The 23,582-nt window shown below is 27.9% G+C and overlaps 2 protein-coding genes across 2 annotated transcripts; one reads left to right on the forward strand and one right to left on the reverse strand.

Moving 5' to 3' along the window:
* Positions 1–6,405: 6,405 nt before the first annotated feature.
* Positions 6,406–19,426, reverse strand: LOC135922893 (nuclear pore complex protein Nup98-Nup96-like). Its single transcript, XM_065457403.1, has 21 exons — positions 19,302–19,426; positions 19,218–19,256; positions 19,074–19,178; positions 18,869–18,997; positions 18,621–18,754; positions 18,319–18,433; positions 17,597–17,679; positions 17,403–17,441; positions 17,018–17,050; positions 16,425–16,463; positions 15,828–15,972; positions 14,966–15,249; positions 11,188–11,623; positions 10,822–11,057; positions 10,293–10,508; positions 9,550–9,986; positions 9,279–9,416; positions 8,736–8,923; positions 8,331–8,470; positions 7,422–7,535; positions 6,406–6,655 (listed from the first exon to the last, which is right to left on the reverse strand). Exons 1-21 carry the CDS (start codon positions 19,348–19,350, stop codon positions 6,641–6,643), a joined length of 3,114 nt encoding a protein of 1,037 aa, XP_065313475.1. The 5' UTR covers positions 19,351–19,426; the 3' UTR covers positions 6,406–6,640.
* Positions 19,427–20,081: 655 nt separating this feature from the next.
* Positions 20,082–20,507, forward strand: LOC135931106 (U11/U12 small nuclear ribonucleoprotein 25 kDa protein-like). Its single transcript, XM_065467991.1, has one exon. It carries the CDS (start codon positions 20,082–20,084, stop codon positions 20,505–20,507), a length of 426 nt encoding a protein of 141 aa, XP_065324063.1.
* The last annotated feature ends 3,075 nt before the right edge of the window (positions 20,508–23,582 follow it).

Here is a 23,582-nt window from a genome sequence, read left to right on the forward strand (position 1 = left end):
TTTTTCACCCAGTTATCCAACTCTTTTTCCATTTCCGCCCTTCATTCAAATGGACAATATTGCTGTACAAAACCTTCCTTTAAATGGAGATCAACTTCACAATCCACTAAGCTCTAATTTCTCCTCAAAAATTTCACTATGACTATTCATTAAAACTACCACGGCAATTCGCCAATTTTCCAAACTCGAAAATTGTTCCTTTCCTTCCCCTCCATTACTCTCTTTTTCCTTTTTTTCCCTTACGAATTTCGCCGGGAAATTTTGTAACACTGGTATACCCTTCCTTTCACCAGTTCCCTACACATTTCTTGACTAATAATTTTCTCCTCTATTTCTCTTGCTTTAGTTACTATTTTTATTTCATCCTTATTTCCCCGCATTAACACACTTTCTATAAGGTATTTCCTTTTTTACATCTCTAGGTTTGTCCTTTTCCATAATATTAACACTTTTCAACAACTTATTTCTCAAACGCGGATAGTGCCAGTTAAGTGATTTCATTTTTTATATCACAACTCTTGATTTTCCCTGTCAATATTTTGTACTTCAACCATTTCACCCCGTTTAATTTCATTTGAAAAAATAGCCTAAAAATTATTTAATGGACCAATCTTAACAATTTCCTATCCCATAATCGTCTCCACTTTTTTATCAACAATCCACAAATTAAATATTCAACTATACCATTTATCACAAACTGTATTTCAATTTTTCCTAAAACCTTTATTTCCGATCCATCAAACTGTTTAACTATCATCTCCTTTTCAATTATATTCTTTTCTGGCCAATATTCACAATAATATTCATAACTTACAATCGATATCGCAGCCCCTGTATCCAACAGCATAGATATTTCTCCACTTCCTACAACTATTTCTACATGAGGACATTTATCTTTGTCTTTTGCCCTCTCATTTTAAAATAGTAATTCTATAATCTTTCATATAATCATCATTTACCACATTTATACCTTTCTTATCTACTAAATTCCCTTTTACTCCTTCATCTCCATCCCTTAGAAATCTCATGCTAGTCTTTGATGTAATAACTCCAATTTTACTATTTTCACTATCATTTAGTCACCTCTCCAGACATTCTATAGCCCGATGTTTTTCATTCCTGCATTTAAAACACATAATCATACTTTCATTTTTACCTCTCCCCTTCACACAATTATTATTTTGTACCATTCTTACGTTAGATGCTGGCGCTAAATATTTCACTGCCGGAAATGCTTCCCCATTTATCGGTTCTCTTACATATCAATTCTCTTTAGCATGACCCATTTTTGTACATCTTTCACATTGAAATGTTTTTTGATTATTTCCATTAATACGATACGTCTGAACATAACATTTTTCACTGCTATGTCCTACTCCTCCACAATCTATTACATTTAATCGGTTGCTTGTTAAACATTGCATAGTTCGGAACAAATTTCTACTTATATGCCCCAATTCCCCAAATGAATAACATCTTACATATTTATTTTTGGACGATTAAATCTATTTCGAAAAAAATTTTCTCTTTCCTAATTTTCCTTTTCATTTCTTTGCAAGCTCATTGGCGTATTATACTCTTTAAAATGATCGAATTCCCTATCATTCATTCGATCCTTTCTTCTGAAATCCTTTTCATACCTTCCACAATTTTCTTCATGACTATCATTATTTCGTTTATCACCTCTCATTCCATTTTATCTTTAATTTCTACTTCTCTTTTATTGTTAATACCTTTTCGTTCATCTCCCGACCTTATAATATTTAACTCTTCCTCATTCCTTCTATCATATTTTCATTTAAAATTTTCCATATTTCATTTTTTAAATTTAACATATCTTCCGTCATTCTTTCATTTTCATTAACGTTTTTTAATTCCCTTCCATTTTTTCCTTTTTCAATTTCATTATTTTTAATTTCAATTTCTTATGTGATTTTTATTCTATCTCTTTCTATAACTCTTCTTTTCATTTTTCTCCGATGTAACACAATACCAATATTCCATAAACATACCACTACTACAACTATAATACAATTATTTCTCTGTGGAACACTCTCCACATAATTCTGTGTTTTAATATTTCTTTTAGAATTTAACATTTATTCTTTATTAAAAATTTATAAAAAATTTATTATAATAGTATTTGATGTATATTTTTTTTTTCATAAATAACTTACTTTATTATAAATCATCATTGAAAAATATATAATTAGTAAACAATTACCAAAAAAAAATCATAACAAAAGGACATTATTGAGGCATAATACTAAATAAACAAATAAAAGCGAAAGCAGCAAAAATTATTCAAAACCTCCTTCATCTAATCATCAGGAGAGATCGAATTAATAAAACTAACTTAATTAGCCTTAAGAATAGCTATTGCGATCCTCTGCCTTGAGTAAAAACCTTCGCGAGGCTCCCCAGAATTTTTTCTGATTAGGCGGCCAACGTCTTATTAAAGTTTTTAGCCAAATCACCATATGTAGTTAAGGTGGAGCAAATGATGGGTATGAATATGTAATCTTAGGAATCAGCGCTGTATTTGCTGATCTTAAAATTTTGAGCTCTGTTCAGAGCGTCCTTGTTAAAATTAGAGGGGGAGTTAGTGTCCAGACAAGAGAAATCCCATATTAAAAACTTTCCTTGAGACCATGGAATACGTGTGACCTCAGGACGCCTACTATCGGAAAATAAGCCAGAAGGCTCCATTGAGGTAGGAAAACCTGCTGACCTAAGTGCAAGAGATATAATTTGATTGCATTTCAAATGTCGAGTTTACGGGCCGGGATTACGATTGCAATGTAAAGGATGTCATTCTGTCATCAAATATAACATTTGCTGCAATATGGTAATGAAAAGAGAACGTTGAGCCTGATACATAAAGCATAACTGAGCTCATGGTTGTCCAATTGGAGTTTGAGATTGGTAGATGGAATAATATATAAAAAATTGTATTGTAATATTTTTTACAATATTAAGTTTAATGAATTTTCTAACGTTTAGCAGTTTTAAAATATTTAAACCTTATACCTTTTCATTCATTATATAACTTAATTTTATACTATTTACTTTTTTAAATATTCTCTTTTTTAAATATTCACTTTTTTAAATCCCTTATTTTGGCATTTTAATTAAATCCTTTTTTTAAAATTTATATCATTTATTTTATTATAACAATATATATTTTTAAAAAAATTTATTAATCAATAATAGGATAAAAAAAGTATTAAATAAATTCCGCAAGATGGAGCATTTTTAAAAATTTTTATATATATATATTCTTTATATAATGAAAATAGAGGTTTAATTTACAACAAAAACATGAATATATATTTTCCAATATAATTTTAAAATTCATGTAAAAGTTTTTTGATTTTGAAAGAATATAGATTGATATATAAATTACAAAATGAAGGAAAAAAATTATAAAAAGAAAATATATTTATATAATGAAAAAAATAGCAATTGGCCGTTGGATATTATATTTTCTATGAATTTATTTTTAATATAATTTCAATGGCAGTATGCAAAATCAAATCTAGTCTCCAATTATGGTTCAATGTCTGCCAGACATGATCTTAAAAATTATTTAATTTTTTTTAAAATCCCTTTGTTTATTTTTTAATGATATTCATTTTATATGGTCGTGGTTGGGACGTGAAGAATGTTTAGAAGCGATTTGTTACATGATAATTTTTTTGGTGAAACACTATATTAATAACCATGAAAACAACTAAGACACACAATGAAGAATATTCTTAAACACGATAAGTTTGGTAAAACAAAATTAAATCGCAAAGATCAAAAATGATAAAATAAATACAAAAAAATCGTTGCTTATTACAAAATAAAAATAATATAATTAGAATAAAATATTGATTTAGATTGTTTTCGAAGGTAAAATAAAAAAAAATTTAATTATGACCTTTAAAAGTAAATTGAAACATAAAAACTTGTACAATTGTTTTTTGAATATTACAATTAAAACTTGACTTATTAACATTTCACTCCTTTTTTTTTAGTTTCGCAAGCTGTTTATCATCTTATCGTTTGTCTAGCTTACTGTGTTTCTAGAGAGTAATCGTTTACGTTTGTTATTAAAAAAAATTTCGAAAATCCAGGAGGGGTAGACATGAAGGTCTCTTACATCAATAAGAATCTAGCGCTCTATAGCAGAGTTGTTAAAGTAGCGCGCTAACTTTTTTGGTAGCTATAGCTAATAGCGGCTACTTTTTTATAATTATTTAATTTCTTAGCGCGCTACTTTTTTTGAAAGTATTTAAAAAATATAATGAAGGTAAGTACATACATGAAAATTTAAATATAATAATACAATTAATTATAATTTTTATGATTTATTATTTAATTTAATTTTGAAATTGAAATATATTTTCAATTTATATTTTTATTTGTATTATAAACCTAAATCATGTGTTAATAATTTAAAATGTCATCGCCTATGGATATCCAAATCGTTGAAAGTGATTCAGACAATGATATTGATGAAATGGACGATACCAGGGAAGTAAATGTTCTTAATAGCTATAATACAAATTTCCCATTCCATAGATTTGGAAATTTTTTAAAATAAATATATAATCCAAAACTGGCTTTAAATTAGGTGTTTAAAATGTAAAAAAAAATATTCCCTCAAATCAATCCAGTAGCTATAACCACAAGTAACACAGAAAGGTAAATTGTCATTTTTACATTTTAATAATATTTATTTCATAAGACTGTTCATGAGTTTTAAGGAAATGGAGGAACATCTAAATAAATTTGGTATAGGCGACTCTACATCCAAAAAGACTAATTAAATTCAAACCAAATTAATTAATAATGCAAATGACTTTCTCAGAAATTGACTGATAAAGTTATTGTTGATTTTATAATTCTACAGTTCAGCCAATGTCCTTAGTTGATAATCCATCATTTACCATGATAATTAATATTCTATCCCATGGTACAACAATTTTATGCCGCCAGACACTAATGAATAAAATAGCAGATAACTTTAAAATGATAAAAGATGCTCTAATAGCAGAGTTATCAGAAATATCATATATATATGTACCACGGGAGATAGTTGGACACATAACAGAAGGTAAATACTTATTTATAAATTGATTTGATTAAATATTTTTGAGCTTATTTGGGAATCACAGGCTATTAGCTATACCCTAGGACTTTAATAAGATCTGTGGCATTAACCCTCAAAATTATAATAGGATGTCAGACATACGATATACTTGCAAATAAAATTATTGATAATATATTTTATATTAAAAATATGTATATAAGATTAAATACGTCATTACCCTCAAGTGCTAATGTCGAGAGATTATTTAGTAAGGCAAAACTTTTACAATCTAATGGTCGCTCTAGACTTGGGATGATAATATTGAAATGATTTTATTATAAAAATGCAACAAATTACCATAAATATTTATTTTTCTACCTATATTTTAATATTTATAAATGTTGATTTTTATATATTTACTATATATACAATAACATTATAAGCAAAAAATAAAAAATTTTGTAAATTTTTTTTAAAGCTACTTTTAAAAAAATAGTAGCTAATAGCGAGTTACTTTTTTGACAAATAGCGGTAGCGCGTTACTTTTTTTAACAAATAGAGGTAGCGCACTACTTTTAAAAGTAGAGTTTAACAACTCTGCTCTATAGTGATGCGTTACTACCTTTTCTCTCAAAAACGGGTAATATAACGTTACTAATATAAAAAGAGTAACTTTCTTTCTTTTTTCAGCTATTATTTTTATTGGTCTATTTAGATGTTTTTACTTATATTAGAGTAAGGCTGTCAGTGGGGATAATATAACATAAATTACCTTAAAGGCCGGCCAAATGAATTAAAAATATTTGGTTTCTTTTTTGAGGAAAGATATTGATGAAAATAAGACATCTACACGGAGGCTCAATTTAAGAATTTTGATAAAAATAGACGACAAACTATCAATAGAGAAATGATACATCTTTGAAAAAATCTTTGCAATTATTACCAAACATTAAAACCCTGTTTATAAAATATATTACACTCTGACATCCTCAACTTATTAGATGGTGTTCAGTACAGCATAAGCTGTGCTGAGAGGTAAGTGTCTTTATAAATTTAAAAATGAATTCCTATAAAAATTCTGTCCAATAATTTATATAAATTTTAGGTTTTGTGTAATAAATATTATATGGATTGATGAAATAGGAAAATATATTTATTTTTATATAGTAATGGTTACGGTAAATGTGACGTTGCTTTTTTGAAATATGTCGACAGTTCTAACAAAATCTAATTTAAAATGATGCACAACATTAATTTATTTTTTTAAAAGTTAAATCATATGAACTTTAGTAAAAAAACTATATATACAATATAATTTAGATATATATCATTCAAAGCCAAAAATATAAGAGGGAAAAGGTGTACATAAGTTATATAAATAACTAGAAATTTTGAGCGCATTATACATTTTTTTAAAATATTAATTATATTTCTAAAAAAATGACAATTTTTATGGGACAAGTTTATTTATATAAAAAAAAATTTATGTGTTTTTCCTCGTGGATCAACGTTTCCAACAATTCGAATTCCAATGTTGGGAAGATAACGTATGGCTAGTAATCAAAAGTGTGATACCTAATATTTTAAAATAAAAAAAAATATTTAAAAAGTTAATTAGATTCCCAATTCTCTCAAAATATGAAGAAAAATAAAAATATCTAAAAAGGACATCAGTGAAAGATCCTCACATACAAATAAATAAATTGATTTGATTTATATTCTCCAATTTGGGGTAAAATTGAGTTTAATAATCATTTTACAATCTTAAGATCTCATTCTCTTCATCTGATCTTTTATATTATAATTCAAAAAAGAATGTGTCTAACCATTTTTCATTATGAAAATGACGACTGGTATAATAATATATCCATAGCCCATATCAGACCTATTAGATGTTTAATCATCTCAACCCCTATCAAAGGTTGGTAGCCTCGACCATGGAAAATTTTAATTATATTTTCATTCCTGCTTGTAATTATTTTTATGAAAAGGAAGGGACGTAAATTTGCCCTATTCTAAACTGATAAAATATTGTCTCAGCCAGTAAAAAGATTATCACAGGTTGCCCAATCGGGGTATTTTTTTGCTTAGCTCGCCTTGGCTACCCACCAGATCTATAAAATAACGAGTCATGTAATCCCTTTATTTTACTCCACAAAAAAAAATTGGCTGCGTTTAAACAAATAGAATATAATCATTTTAAATTAAAACTGACCAATAAAAATTATAAAGAGGATAAGATATAATTGTCATAAGCAATTAAAGACATTTCAAAGACGGAACATCCGTTAAGTATAAAAAAAATATATATATGTTTTTCAATTTAAGGATTTTTAAATACTTCGAATATCCAAGTTCCAGTAGTTGGTATGTAATCCAAGAATATTACTCCCATCTTTTTGCAAGCTATTCTAAGTCGCTTCTCGTAGTTTATTTCTTCTATTCGATCTATGTCCTTAATTATTTTATATTATTTTTTTTAAAAAATAATATCATTTTAACTAATAAAAATATACAAATTATTTATTAAAAAATTAAATATTTTAAATTATTAATTTCGTTCGCACATTTAGTTTTAATCTTAATTCGTTTATAATTTTCATTAGTTTGTGTTAACTGTGATGATTGAATAAATATATTTTTCGGAAACCAGCAGAGGTCAAAATTCCGATTATTTATAGCCATTACGGCCCGGAATTTATCGAATCTCGTTATTTTATATAGAGTTTTTAAAGAAAAATATTCAAATATTTTTGAGCAAATTTTTTATCTAAAAATGACAAAATATTTTAAGATAAAATCAATAAGATTTATTTTAAAATTTTTTTTTCAAAGATTGATTTTTTTAAAAAAATCTTTGTTTTGAAAATTTTCTTCAAGTCATATTTTGAATAATGTTTCAAAGGTACATTAAAAAATATGCGCGTTAGGTAAATATTAAGCAGGATTGTGAACCCAAATTAGGGTTCAGATATTTTATTTGTTTGGTAGGGCATTTTGAGACCACAGATCACACAGACACCGTATGGGAAATCCACTGAACCCTGAGTAACATGGACCTGGAGCGAGGCCTCTTTCAGAAAATCGGTTTCGATTAAGTTCCTGTTAACAAAATTCCTGCCAAATAGAGTTTAAAATTTCTGAACCCATATTCTGGTTCAAAGCCCTGGTTCGTCCAGGTTTATTCTATTTACTATTTTACGGCTCTATCCAAGATCTAAAGGACTCGATATTTATTTTAAAAAATTACTCTGACAGGGCTCAACGTGGTTTTATCTTTGGGCCAGGTATTGTGGAGCGAAACGATGGCCCTTGTATTCATTCCTTCACCCAAAACTGGCTTTTCGCTTTCTTCGGGGTATATTTCCACGTTTTTAATTTCGATGTAAACTGAATAATAAATACGAAAAGTTTTTTAAAAAAAAATTAGGAGCGCGAAGATTTAATTTTTTAAAAATAATAAAGAATACTATATAAGATTTGAAATGAAGGACTTGAAGGATACTTAAAATTAAGTTTGAAATGATAAATGATAATTATAAAGAAGGATGAGATATTATTATCAAAAAATATTCTTCATATTTCAAAAATACAAATTATAAAGAAAGAAAGGATCTTCGCATTTGAAACTTAGGAATAAGTAATGATCTACTACCATCTTTATCGATATTCAACCCGATAACGTTAATGGGGCCAGGGAAAGTTATGGATCCATAGCCCTTACGGCCTATGACAAAGTCAGAGACCAGCAAGCATTTCTTTTTGGAATTATTTTCTGGAGAACCTTTAATCTGGGCCCTGAGTCTTCTGTAACACTCTTCCTCGTCGGGTTCCGTGTAATATCTAAAAAAGATCATAAGAGTTAAAAAAAATATTGAAATTTTTTTATAGAGTAAAAGTCAAAGAATGACCTATATTAGGTTGGTAATTTTTTTTAAATGGCATGACAGCGAAATTGTAAGTCATATCGAATATGAGAATATATTAGCTGTCTTTATTGATGATAAGTGTATAGAACTATTGACGGTCAATGGTCCTGTCCTATCGGTCTTAGACCGGAACGAGACCGATTAATGGACCAGCTTTTTTTCCTCCTTAACTTATAAGAATTAATGAAACATTTTCTTTCTATCTATATTTCCATTACTTCCACATTAGGGTATCTCTATTTTTTTTATAAGGATTAACACAAACTTACCCCGGTTTATTGCATTTGAACAGGGGTCTATCTACCACAATCTTCGGAGGGGATATAAAACGGTTTTCGTAAATGATTCGGTTATCATCTTCCGTTATTTCGTTTTGAAAATTTACGACGGGAATATTTGATACTTCCCTATATGGGTAAATAAAAGAGAATCATATATACTTTTTTTTCTCACATTCCTTATTTCACCTTCCATTTTCTTTCTCTTTCTTCCCTTCCTAATTGCTGTATTTCTTTATATACTTAAAAACAAATATTATACCTTTCTGAAGGGCCGTCAATTCTATCTCGTAATTTATTATCAGCTGTAAATCTTTCGACCGGCCTTCCATTATAAACATCTGACGAGAGCAATAAGGAAGAGGAAAGGTTATCGGGTGCGAAGATATCGTTTTGGGCCGAAATGTTTGAGTTCAATATACTAGCATTGGAGTCAAAATTTGTAGTATTTACATTAGAATCAGGCGATCTCGTGGATAATTTCGGAGTCAAGTTCAATTTTTTTATGTTTGACACATTTCTTTTAGTAGAATCCAGTTTTGGGCTTCTAAGTAGAGAAGGAGATCCTATGTTTCTGGGGGAAAGCAAGGAAATATTGTTACGCAAACTGTCATGACGGCGCCTAGGAACAAATTCGTCAGCTAAACTATGAGCGTCGGCATCAGGCGAATCTTCTGGTAACCGAGCAAATAATTGCTTCTAAATAATGTTTTATTTTTTTTGTTAAATCATGTAGAAATATGATTCAGAATTTTACCATTCGTCCCCAGGTTGAAAGAAGAAATATTAAAACAATGTTTTTATGACTGTATATAGTCACGTGTGGTGAAGGGATAACCATTTATAAAATTTACATCGAAGAAATATAGGTTAAAGGAGCAAATAATACATAAACTAAGCTACATTAAATAAAAAAAATATAATTTTATAAACTTTCAGATAAACTAAATCAACGGAAATCCAAAAAATTAAATAAATATGTTTATATCATTCATTTGCATCTACCAATTTAGCACTCTCCGACTGTTTTGTACCCCCACTCCAATTGGAAGGGAAGATAAATGAGCCGTTGTTATACAAGGAAAATGGGGATAGATCTCTGCTCCTGTTGGAAGAGTATCTGGCAGATAGCTGAGCCAGTGGGGAAGGATGGTATGGAGCAGAAATTGAGGAAGCGTTCTTGAGCGAAGAGTCTACTTGACTCTGGTCTGGCATAGTTTTCTATATTAGATTTTTTTAAAAAAAGGGTTAAAAATAAATATATCAAGTATACCTATATTTAAAAAATTTCGTTTTTCTCGAGTTATTATATAAAGTCCTGAGTAAATTTTGAAGATTACTTTTTAAAGATGAAAGATTTTCGATCAAATAAAATGTTAAATATTTTTTTTGCAAAACTTTTATAAGTAAATATTCTGTTATTTTCATTCTTGAAAAATTCTTCAAGATAAATAACAATTATTTTTTTCACACTCCTATAAAATCAGAGGTGAGCCAATATAATTTTTTTTTTAGAAATGGATTCTATAATAACCTTAATATCTTTAATATGACTTTGGCCGACCATAGGAACGTCCCCGTAAGGCATAAGCGTAACCATGTCCAGTATCTGCTTGCGTAAGGCCGAAAGGGCGATGTTGTTAGGGTCTAAGACATTAGTGCTCCCGAGAGGAGCATTTTGGGGGAATAATTGTGGTTGTTGATTCATTTGGAGTTGCTGCTGACCTTGCTGAAATAAGGAAGGCTGTTGGGAGGGCTGGAAAGATGTGCCTGAATTCAAATGTTTAAACATAACTATTTTTCAAATTAGAGTTGAAGGGGGGGGGGGGTTCTTGATACTTCAAATTGATATAGAAATTGGGGAAAAAAATATTTTTAAAAATGAGCAAATAAATCTCACCGCCAGTGCCGAACATATTCTGTTGTCCAGTGGGGAATAAACTACTATTGGCTGCGGTCCCGCCAAAAAGACCGGTTCCTGTCCCGAAAGCGGATATGCCGGTAGTCGCAGCGGGGGCTGGAAATAACGACGACCCAAAAAGCAAGCTATTTGTCGCCTGCGGCTGAGATTGGGGTTGATTGAACAGGTTGAAGCCGCCAAACCCAATGGAGGGGGCGGATGATACAGCAGCGGAAGCTGCCGAGGGAAACATTGAGGAAAATCCGCCTCCAATAGCACTGGGTGCACCCATATTAAATGGTTGAACAGCTGCTAAGGGTCCCGGCTGAGTCTGGAGAGGTTTGAATAAAGGATTGGCGCCAAAAGAAAATCCCCCGACACTTCCCGTAGGAAGGGAAGTCGCTTGTGGTTGGGCACCAAATAGAGATTGAGGAAACTATTATGTATTAGATATCATTGAGAAAAGAAAGGACTTTAAAAAAGGTAACAAATAAATTTTGGATATATAAATCTATAAAATAAAAGGTCCCCTATAATCCGAAACTCATAAATAGCATTTTTGCGTGCCCATTCCGTTCGCTTTGGAAACCTTTGCGGAATTCCCAATTTACACGAAATTCCGGTTAACCGTCTCTAGAACATGCGCAGTGAGTTGCTATTTTAACCACTTAATAATTTTTTCTGTAAGAAAATCTTTATTTTATTCTTATAAACTTTATAATCGATAGATCCATATATACCATCTTTTATAACATAACTAATACCAATTAGAAATGTAGACAGAATTTTTCTCTTGTAATAAAAACAAATAAAGACATATGAAGCAACGATTTTCATCTTGCTGTAGATTCTGTATGATAATATTAGCGGATAAGATAAATTCCCCAGATGTATAATACTTGTATGAAAGTGTTCTCTGGATAATACTGATTTATCTATATTTATTGCTTTGGGGATATTTTTAGACACTGATGTTAGCACCCATTATTTTTTTCTGATAAAGAATAAAGATTTGCCTGTTATTAAGTAGGTCTACAACAAAGAAAGTCAGCAAAATGAAAAGAATCTTACAGCGTACTAATATATAAATTATAAAGGAATAAAATCTAATGGTGTTTCCAATTGTTTGAAAGGATTAAGTGATTAGATAGAAATTTAAAAAAACACATTATGACTTTGTTTGATAAAAGGAATATAAAAAGGTGTTTAAGTCAATTTTTTAGGCTAAAAGTTTGGCTAAGCCATCTAGGTATAATGATTATAATTTTATGAATTTTTCATAATAAATATTATTGAGATAAACAGAGAAATAACCCATTCATTTCTTTCCCTTTCGATATCGAAAAATTTGCAAAAAAATTATTTAAATAGTTATACCAAATTTATTTTACTCCCAAAAGTAGATGATGTTAAATAAAATTTTGGTTGTCGAATCTCGGAGAAACCTTACATGTTGCCCTAATAGCAGCATTAAATTGGAGAAAAATGTAGCATCTTATAGAGTAAGATGCTCAACTGTTTATGGAGCTATTCTATATGGAGGGTTTAATATTAAATTAATAAATTAGGCACCATATTTGAAAATATAGATCTTCCTGTGAACAAATTTATTTTTCTAATCTTTTTGCGTCCAGAACTTATATAAATGACAGTCTTAGTTTAATAGGGTTGGCACAAAGTACTATTGAAAAATGATAAAATATATCTATACCTCTTATTCTAGGTCTGCAATATTTAAAAAGAGTTGCTGCCATACATAGGCCATCTCAATTTTAAAAATAGGGGAACCCTGGACATGTGATCTAAATAGATGAATCCCATATTTTTAAAAGGAAATATAACACAGGGCGGATTTTAAAATCAAATGTCATTTGGGTTGTAAGTGGGATATCAAGGGATGTTGAAAAATTTTTTATTATTGAAACTGAAAAAAAGAGATAAAGATACCCTTCTGGATATAATCAGTAATCACGTCCATATTGATTCAACTATAATGATGGACAAGAAAGGGGTTAATTAAATATTTATAAATCTTAAGATTTAATATTTTTTTAAGTTATAACAATCTAAAATGGATATGATCATTACTCGGTCAATCACTATGTTTAATATTACAAAAATAAGAATATTCACATATATATGTATATATGTGACAATAAGATTTCCTTCCTGTTCAAGTAATACTCGCGTTATGAACCTTCCATAAAGGCTCAATACTTTGAGTATGGGTCAAGATATCATTTGAGTAAAGTTTTTACTGTGATTAACGGAGTCATATCCATTTTCATTAAGATTGTTATAACTTGATAAAATACTAAATTTTAAGATTTATCAATATTTAATTTACCCCTTCCATATGGGCGTGATTACTGATTATATCCAGAAGGCTGTATCCCTCAGTTTCAGCAATAAAAAAATTTCCATCACTCCTTGAATCACACCTACAACCCAAATGGAATTCGATTTTAAAATCCTCCCTGTGTTATTTTTCCTTTTAAAAAAATATGGGATATTTATTTCGATCACATGTCCAGTGTCCCCTATTTTTTAAAAAGAGATGGCCTATGTATGGCAGCAAATGCACACCTAAAAAACTTATGACATATTTTATAGATATATTTTACTATTTTCCAATAGCACCTTGTGCGAACCCTATTAAACTAAGACTATTACTTATTGAAGTCCTAGACACAAAATGATATAATAGAAGGATAAATTTCTTGACAGGAAGATTTATATTTTCAAATATAGTGTCTAATTTAAAAATTAATATAATAAACCTTCAATAAACATGATGAACATGTTACTCTATAAAGATGCTGCATTTTTCTCCAATTACATGCTATTATGGCAACATGTGTGATTAATAAGAAAGTCATGATGTTTAAAATGCCATAGTTATTGTATATGAAATTACGATCTCGGTAAAATATATATAATCCATAAAAAGGGGGAAAAAATACTATACCTTAAATTAATATTTATTAATTATAAAATCCCAAACAAATAATGGCCTAATAAAATACACCAATTGCCGATGGCATATTTGTTTAAAAAAAAAATATTTAAAAAAAATATAAATAAAAATAATTTTCTCTAAATTCAATAAATTACCAAAATTTTAAAATTACTTAGTTGTAAACTAATATAAATAAACAATGTAAAATCGCCAGAACACATTTAGGAATTTTTGAAATTAAATCAACTTACATTTTTTTCATCTAGCATTGATATTTGATAAATCTTTAATAGATTTTTAGATTCTGAAATTTTAATTTCAATTTTTTTAAAAAAAGCGCAATTCATAAATCTTTTCAATTATTTTTATTTTACTCAAAACAGTAAAAAAAATTTAAGATTGAGAAATTAATGCAAAATATACATAAAATCTTTTTTAAATCAATGTTAAAATCTTTCTGAGGTTTTAAGATTTTAATGAAACCGTATGTTAAATTTTAAAATTTAATTTTGCCCATGTTTTAATTTTTACATTATAAAAACAGGCTTATTCTTCTTTTTCGACAGTTTCAAAATTTTGAAAAATAAATTATTTTTTGATATTGTGAACACCCCCTTTTGAATATTAATGTTAACGGGAATATTATGCATGCCACCCAGCGAGATATTTTGAGATTAAAAATTAAGTTCGATATGTCTTGGAGATCAGATTTTATTTCCTAACAAAATAATTCTAAATAATAAAATATTTTTTTTATGTCTCTAAAATACACAAATAGATTTAGTCTATCTTTCCCAAAAATATTGAAATAAATTATACTGCAGTTGGTGCAGATGATGCAGCATTGAGGGGGCTTGTAAAGGAGAACAAGGAATTTGAAGGGGCAGACGACTGTTGGGCAAGGCCCGGGAAGGGTGGAAAAGCAGATGATCCAGCTGCCCCAAAAAATGAGGGCGCTGGTGCAGACGTAGTTATGGCACCAAATACTGGGAATGAAGGTTTTGCTACTGCGGGTGAAGAAAAAAGGCTGAAGCCAGTTAACCCAGAGGCTGTTTGTGGAGTTTGACCGAATAAAGATGGAGCAGTGGTTGTCGATGGTTGACCTTTTATATATTTTTTTTTAAAAAAACAAATTAGAAAAATAATATTAAGGTGCTATGAAATTTATACTTCTTATTTCCTAGTGGAGCTATATATCAAAATTACCAATAGAGTGAATACTTAATTTAATATGATAATCAATAGAAATTGTTTCTCGGGTGAATATTGTAACTGTAAATTAAAAATGGGGTTTACTGTCATCTAAAAGCCATTATTTCGGGTCTCATCCATCTCAGCACAGAAAAAAACTAGCTTAAAGGTGCTGTAATTAGAGTCCAAGAAGTTGGTCTTTTCCAAATTTTTTTAGGAAACAGCTTGGCTAGAAAATTTATATCTAGCACAAAACAGTCGGATTCCTTATACAAATTTTTAGGCCCAAGCCAGGCCATATCCAGTTCTGATATAGCTTCTGACCAACTTACAGGGTTATAATTTATAAACATTTTGGAAGAGGTGGGCAACCAGTTAAAATTATAATTAAGATACTATGGCTCATCTTTCATATAGGCCACTGAAAAAAATATGCAATTCATTTATTAAAACATAAACAATTATTTAATTTTTTATTTTAAAAACTAACCGAAATTGAACGAAAATGCCGAACCAGTGGACGGTGCCACTATATTGGAAGCCGAGCCTAGGGCAAACTTATTAGCGTTACCAAACATGCCGCTGGCACCACCAATACCCGTGCCAAATAGAGAACCAGTATTAGCGGAAGTCACCTGCATTGCCAAAAAATAATAATTTAACGTGAAACAATATTTATTACCCTTTCTTTGCTGCATTTAATTTACGATCAATTTATCATGCTATTGTGTCATCACGATTTAAAACTGATTTTGGGGAAGGGCTAATGCAAGAAAAGGAGGGGAACCTTTTTGACTCTAGCTAAATAGACCAAATTTTTAGCCTACGTTTATCAAGAAATTAGTATTATGCGATTTGATTAGGGAAAATTTAGAAAAAAAACATATAACATTGTAGTAAGCTAGTAAATAAATAATTATGCTATTTATTTCGTGATAAACCCATTTTCGCTCGCAAAGAAAATGAATTACGCAAATTTAATTGGACGTAACCTTAGAAAAAAATCCATAATACTCACGTGATTATATATCAAATCAAATTTATTTTTAAAATTATACTATATAATTTCGTAAGAAAAAAAAGTTACTTGAGCTGGCTGTCCAAATAGGGATACACTTGTGGTGGCCTTTCAATTATGTAAAATAGATTTTATTGAAAAAACATTATAAATATTATAATCATTCATTCATTTTTGCAGATTGATTTACGTTGTTAATTTAGGGAAATTTTTTTAAAGCATATGGAGGTGGCTTAGCTATTATTAAAGCCAGGCAAAGTAATTTAATAGATGATCCAGTTTATATAATTTTATAACTATGCTTAGCTATTATCAAAGCAAGATGAAGCAATTTAACAAATGATCCAGTTTATACAATCTTATAACTATATTAATTTTGTACGAAATTAACATTTGGCTAAATGGAGATTTTACCATGAATTAAGACTTAACGTGTTTAGGGGTAAAATCGATATAATAAAGAAAAAATTTGTGTTCGTACACTGCAAAATTATATAAGCTCGATCAGAGATTTGAGTCAATTTAGGTGCTAGAGTAGAAAAAGATTGGGTGTGTTTAAATCAAATTTAAATGCATTAAGCACACTTTCGTCTTTCCATACTGCTAATAATAAATATTACAAAGTATTACTAAAATTATATGTATAAATAAAAGTAATATACTTGTGGTTGTCCAAATATCGAGAGATTGGAGGCCTTTTAAAAAATATATATTTTCGATTTATATGTTATCTAGTAAAGAATTTAAAGCGCAAAATAAAAATCTAAGTGACAATTATTATAGATTGGCATTAGGCAAAAGAAAATAAATAAAAGAAAGTTAAAAAAAGGAAAGAACGTTTAAAAAAAGGAAATAAAATTTATTTCTAATGCCTTAATATTTTCATTGAAACAAAATATAACAAATACAGGGCGAGCATTTATTTTATTAAGGATCATGTTATCTAATCATCCTGCTAAATGCGAGCAAAAAATATAGCCACCAATATCTTAAGTAAATACTTTAAGAAATGCTAAAATGAGAATATATATATTTTTAATATCTTACTTGAGGTTGCATGCCAAACAACGATGGGGTAGTTGCAACCTTTTATAATATTATATTTTATATATTTAAAACAAATTAAATTCATCTTTCCATTCAATTTATTTATAATTCTAAATAAATATTCCTTTTTCTTAGATTTATTTATTTCTTTCAACTATCCTCTTTTTTTAAAAAAATAGTAAAAAACTAATTACAGCTGCAGGTTGTCCAAACATTCCAGTAGAAACGGTTGTGGTAGCTCCAAAAAATGTTTGACCAAAAAGTCCCGAGGTTCCAGCTTTTAGGGATAACAGAAGTGAGAAAAAAATTAACTTTTTATATACTATAATCCTAGATTAAACAGGTTTTCACTTATTAATTATATATATAACAATACATCATTTCAAAATAAGGGTAAAGGGAGCTCACAATTCCCCCATCCCCACAAGTCAATGATGCTGGGACATCATGTGTAAAATAGAAAAAAAATCCAATATAAAATGGATACTATATATGTTGGCTAAGATAGCATCAGCTATAATTTAAGTAATTGCATAACCCCTGTGTAGAGGGCATAGGAGATTTTTGTAAAAATGAGATAAGAGGGGTACAGGATCGACATATTGACATCAATATTGACCTTTTGAATGCAACATTGTTTGATAAAACCTATCACAGTTTTATGTTTTAAATTATTTTGGCCCAAAGCTTGGTTATAAATTTTTTTAGCCCCTTTGCTTTATAAGTATATTAAATTTATTGGTATATATTTCATTTATTCAATTCTCTATAGGCATTTTTCCCATATATTTATTATTTAAAATAATATATGCTTATATTAGTGATTGGCCAAATAATATCAGCCCCTAAAAAGCAGTATTGGTGTGGTACAACCGCCTCTAATTAAAACTTTGTATAAAAATAAATTGATCTTTACGGATGTTACTGGCTGGTTGTTGAGGTTGAAAGGCGTTGAATAAGCTAGGGGTTTGTGCAGTTGGGGCAATTTGGGGAAATTTTCTGTTGCTACTATAATCTTCTGCCCTGAGTTCCTAAAGTTGAGTATCATAAATAAATCAAAATTTCAAATTCTGTTGGTTTAACCCCTTGGTGACTTGGATAAAAGTTATTATGAACAATTAAAATTTTGATAACATGATAAGAAAAATTATAAATTCCTTATTTAATTCTGACCTTATACTAAATGATATTTAATTTTATGGGAAAAAAGATATATACTTCAAGACTTTTATTTTCATATTCTTTCATAGCTGATATGCATTCAATGGCAGCTGTAATATTATGCATTGCACCATTTTTATTCATTGTGTCTTGAGTGGTGGGCACCTTAAATTTGACTTGAGTTCCAACAACTTATAATTGATTTAAAAAAATATTTAGTTTTAATTAAATATTAGCATAAAAACTAGGTTTATTTACTTATATATGGACTCATGTAATATATAGAGTTAAATATAAAAGATAACTTGTGGATGCTGGATTGGCAAATAAATTTGAGGATTGTGGATTTGACGCACCAAAGCCAAAAACATTAGTAGGGTTACTAGTTGCATTGCTAGTGAGATTAGCATTGTTACTCAGCTGATTTCCAAATCCTTATCATTTCATAACATTAGTATATTTTATAAATAATTATCCCAAATTTATTTTAAAAAATATAAGTACAATTACCAAAACTAGATGAAGGAGTTGCAAACAAATTTGATTGTGGACGATTAGCACCAAAAAATTGATTTCCTTGGCCAAATGCAGATACATTTTGTTGAGGGGTTGTAGCTGATTTAAAAATAATGTCAAAAAAAAGTTTAATATTACCTGGAGCTCCAAATATATTAGCTGTTCCCGTTTGCTGAGCTAAATTAATGAATATATTATTTTTTACCATAAAAAGGCTATTACTTTGTCCGAATAAAGAATTAGAACCGAAAAGTGGTTTCTGGCCGAACATTAACAAAACCGTAAAATGAAGGAATTTACAAATGAATGTATGCAAATTTGTTAAAAATCTATTTTATACGGTCGGTAATTGGCTTTATTAGAATACAAAGTAGAGTGATATATGCCGAAAAATATGAGTGTTCAACTAAAAGATATTTAAAATTTTCTATCCTTTTGTCTCTTTAGATTTTGAGCATATTATTGATGGTAGCATTTCAGATTCAATTATAAATATATAATATTGATATTACAAAAATTTTATGCCAATACGAATATATTATCCTTAAAAAAATGATAATACAAAAATAATAATTTATTTAGATATTTATATGATCTTTTTTAAATTCTCAAACAAAAAATTCAATTTAAAATCTTAAAAGGGAATTACAAGTATTTCTTCAAAATATTCCCTTTTCCCTCTTAGTTCAACATACATGGTATTTTTCCTTTTATATATATAAATATATTTTTATTATTATTATTATTCCTCTCTACGTGTATATCTTAATTTTTACATTATATTGTATTTCTTATTTTTTCTGTAATAAATGAATAATGTCCTAACTATAGGATTATGGTCCAAATTCATGTAATTGCCGTTAAAACAACTGATTTATTTATAATCACATGAACTATCATATTTGATTGGTTATTAATAAAAACTTATATGATATATACCTAATTTCATTGGTGTCATTCACCACTAACATAATTCACTCATAAAAACAGCTGATATTTATTATGTCAGATGAACACAAGCTATATATCAAGAAAATAAACAGTAAAATTTCCAAATTATCCAAAAAGGATCTATTATTAAAAGATATTTATCCAAAAATTTCAATAGATGAACTTAACGCTTTAATAGCAAAAGAAAAAGGAGAATTCTACAATATCATTCTCAAGAAGATGGATGACGAAGAGATATCTATACATGTGCCTCATCATTGCACTGTCAATTCCTTAAAAAATCTTATTAAAAAACGTATTAATAGAAAATTAATGGTGGATAGTAATAGACAAAATATTTGTTGGAAATATATTTGGAAAACTTATTGGTTATATTATAAAGGACAAAAATTAAGTGATGAAAAGAATGAAATTGAGGTATACGGTATACATGAAAATAGCAAAATAACTTTTATCAAAAGACTACGTAAAAAATGATTTTATTAAAATTTAATATCAGCATATAAATATTTTTATAAACATGATATGATAATAAATTTGTTTATTGATCAAATTGGCTGAATTATAAATGTCTCATAAGTTATCAATAAAATATTTTATTATATTATATATTTAATTCTGGTTTAAAATTTTGAAATTTTTCAGGGATTTGGAATTAACATCAGTGCATTTTAAGTTTAGTTAATAAAAATGGGAATGTTATGGATTGTATAGTGTTTATTAACAAATCTTTTAAGCCCTTAATAAATGCATTGCAAATAATTGTTTAATTTGAGAGCCGCCAAACTATGGAGTATTATACATCAATCTAAGTTCTTTAATCTATTTATGGGTTATAAATTATTACCCTCACAAAATTTAAGTTGCCTGAGAGTGAACAAATAAAAAAAAATTTGAAAATTATCAACAATGTTTGATTATTTAAGTTTACCTATTATTTGTGATGCACACTAAAGGATCAAAGTGGCCAATTTCTGGTGATCCTAATTTTTTTAATTATTATAATAATTAAATTTGCATCAATCCTTGCCTTTAATTAAGATTGTGGATCTCTGTTTTCATTTTCATATACCTCATTAAATGATAATGCAATTCATCTTTCATGTCATCTTCAAGGATTTTTTCATGTCTATAATTTTTTTTAAATTATATAAAAATTAAAATCTTAACTATTTATCTTATACCCTGAGGAGTTTGCTCAAGCTGGCTCAGGAGTTAGCTTAAGTTTAATTTTGAGCCAAAATTTATTTATATGTGATTGAGACATTATGTAGAATTAGTGTTCTACTACCAAGTTTTTAGTGAAAAAATGGATTTAGAAAAGCTAGCTCGATGGGCAACATGAATGAGCTAGCAGAAGTTGTTTCAGAACTTTGAGGCTCACATGTTTATTGATAACTCAAGTAAATATATTTAAAAACTTTACTCTACCTGGTGTTAAATGGCTCAATTTTAAAAAGTGCTAACTTAATATTTTAGCCAGAAAATATTACCTAAACCACAAGATTACTAAGAGATGTTGAAACCCTTGTATAAAAGTCATTTCCGTTTGGGCTGGGTTAAGCCTAATATTTTTTTATTTGGGCTATGCATAAATGTTTAAATGTAATATCATTAAACTGATATATTCTAAAATTCTTGCAAGAAACAAGGCGTTTTTATTTGTAGAATATTTTTTTACAATATACGATTAAATTCTTTTTTAAAATCTGATTCATTTTTCATCATTCTTTCGTAATATTTTTTATTTTGAATTTGTTTTTTTTGTCGCCTAATTTTTTATTATTATTTTATATTAATAATAATTATTTATGTATATGTATGCAAGCCATGCTATAAAAAAGACAAAGTTAGAAGCTGTTTGTAAATATTAAAATAAGAAAGTTATTATTAAAAATAAATATGAGGGTGAGGAAAAAATTTAATATAAATAGCATTTCTAACCCATTTTTACAAAGAAATAGTTAAAATAATATTAAAATTTTGTTGTCTTTAAATCTAGTTTTGTTTTATTTGGTATGGTTAAAGGAGAAAATTGTCTACTTATATCAAATATGTCTGTCAGCCTCCTATTTTTTTTATCATGAGACAAACCAATTGTTTTTTTTTGAAATAAATCTTTCATTTGCTGATAAGATAGAATATCCATAATACTCACCGCCAAATCTATCAATCGTTTCGAAAAGTTTATATTTTTTGGTGGCCTAATCCACAATATTTTCAGCTAACATAACCTCCAAAGTTTTTAAGAGCACTTTATCCTCCACTACTAATTAGCTTGTAGAACCAGAATATTCGATAGTGATTTTATTTTAATATAGTACAAAGAATATAATGATGTCGCAAATATGATTATAATAACGATAAAATTCCAATTTTAGAGTTAAATAACATTTCTCAAAAATATGAAATTCAATAAGTCAATGTGAAAGTATTTTGTAAACATTGTAAATTGTAAAAATAAATTTTTATTTAACAAAAGATGTTTTATGTTATTTATATACACATTACTTTTACGTTAACTTTTACTTTTTGAAAAGAATAAGGAGTATGGTGAGAGTAAGTAAAAATATATTTTATTATTATTCTTTTTTATCTTCGTACAAACACTATATATATATATATTATCTAAAAATATAAATTAGAATACATATAATCAAAACGAAAAACAAAAATTAATAATAGGTAAGGTTACAAAAATTAGATTAAAAATATAACTTTTTAAAACAAAAAGTAAGATAAAAAATTAGATTATAACGCAACAATATATAACACTTTTATATTTTAAGAAATGTTATTTACTTGAAAATTGGAATTGTATCCTTATTATAATCTTATTTGCGACATCATTATATTCTTTGTACTATCTTAAAATAGTATCTCTATCGAATATTCTGGTTCTACGAGTTAAATTCCTACACAATGTTTAAATCTTTTGATATTATTATATTTAAAATAATTAATATGTTAAAAGACTCTAATAATCAATCCGCAAGCTGGCATATTATTTAAAATAATTTAAAATTGTTTATATATTTTTACAAATCATATTAAAATTAGTTAAAAATAAACTTTAATCCATTTATTATCCATCTAAAAAATATATTGAAACGTGCTAGATTTAATAAATTGTAAATCTTATAATTTTTAATGCTTAAATATATTTAAAATACTAAGGCCTAAACTAAAACAAATTGATATTATATAATTTTAGTATATTTTGCTAATCATTACTAAAATTTACAGATAAATAAATTAACAACGTTTAACGTTAAAAAAAGGTAAGATAAATGAACTGTTTTCGAACTATTTATATAAATATGATTCTAAAGAATTCCATATTTTATGAATTTGTATAAAGAATTTATGATAATACTTTTAGATATATCAGGATGAAATTATAATATAAATCGTAATTAAATGTTATACTGTATTTTGTAAATTCCGAATTTACTTTATTTCCTTTCCTTTTTTATGTGCAGATATTACTTTATTTTTATTTGATCTAGATTATTTAAATTTATATTTTAATTTTATTTCTTATACATGGAT

The sequence above is a fragment of the Gordionus sp. m RMFG-2023 genome, chromosome 1, assembly GCF_954871325.1.
Source record: "Gordionus sp. m RMFG-2023 chromosome 1, tfGorSpeb1-WG-v2, whole genome shotgun sequence".
Classification (NCBI taxonomy): domain Eukaryota; kingdom Metazoa; phylum Nematomorpha; class Gordioida; order Chordodea; family Parachordodidae; genus Gordionus; species Gordionus sp. m RMFG-2023.

Coding starts and splice junctions, on each gene's coding strand:
- LOC135922893 (XM_065457403.1), bottom strand. CDS start 19,350: ATGTTCGGCCAGAAACCACTTTTCGGTTCTAATTCTTTATTCGGACAA. Junction 19,179..19,217: donor TAATATATTTGGAGCTCCAG/GTAATATTAAAC, acceptor TTTTTAAATCAG/CTACAACCCCTCAACAAAAT. Junction 16,464..17,017: donor CGATATTTGGACAACCACAA/GTATATTACTTT, acceptor CATAATTGAAAG/GCCACCACAAGTGTATCCCT.
- LOC135931106 (XM_065467991.1), top strand. CDS start 20,082: ATGTCAGATGAACACAAGCTATATATCAAGAAAATAAACAGTAAAATT.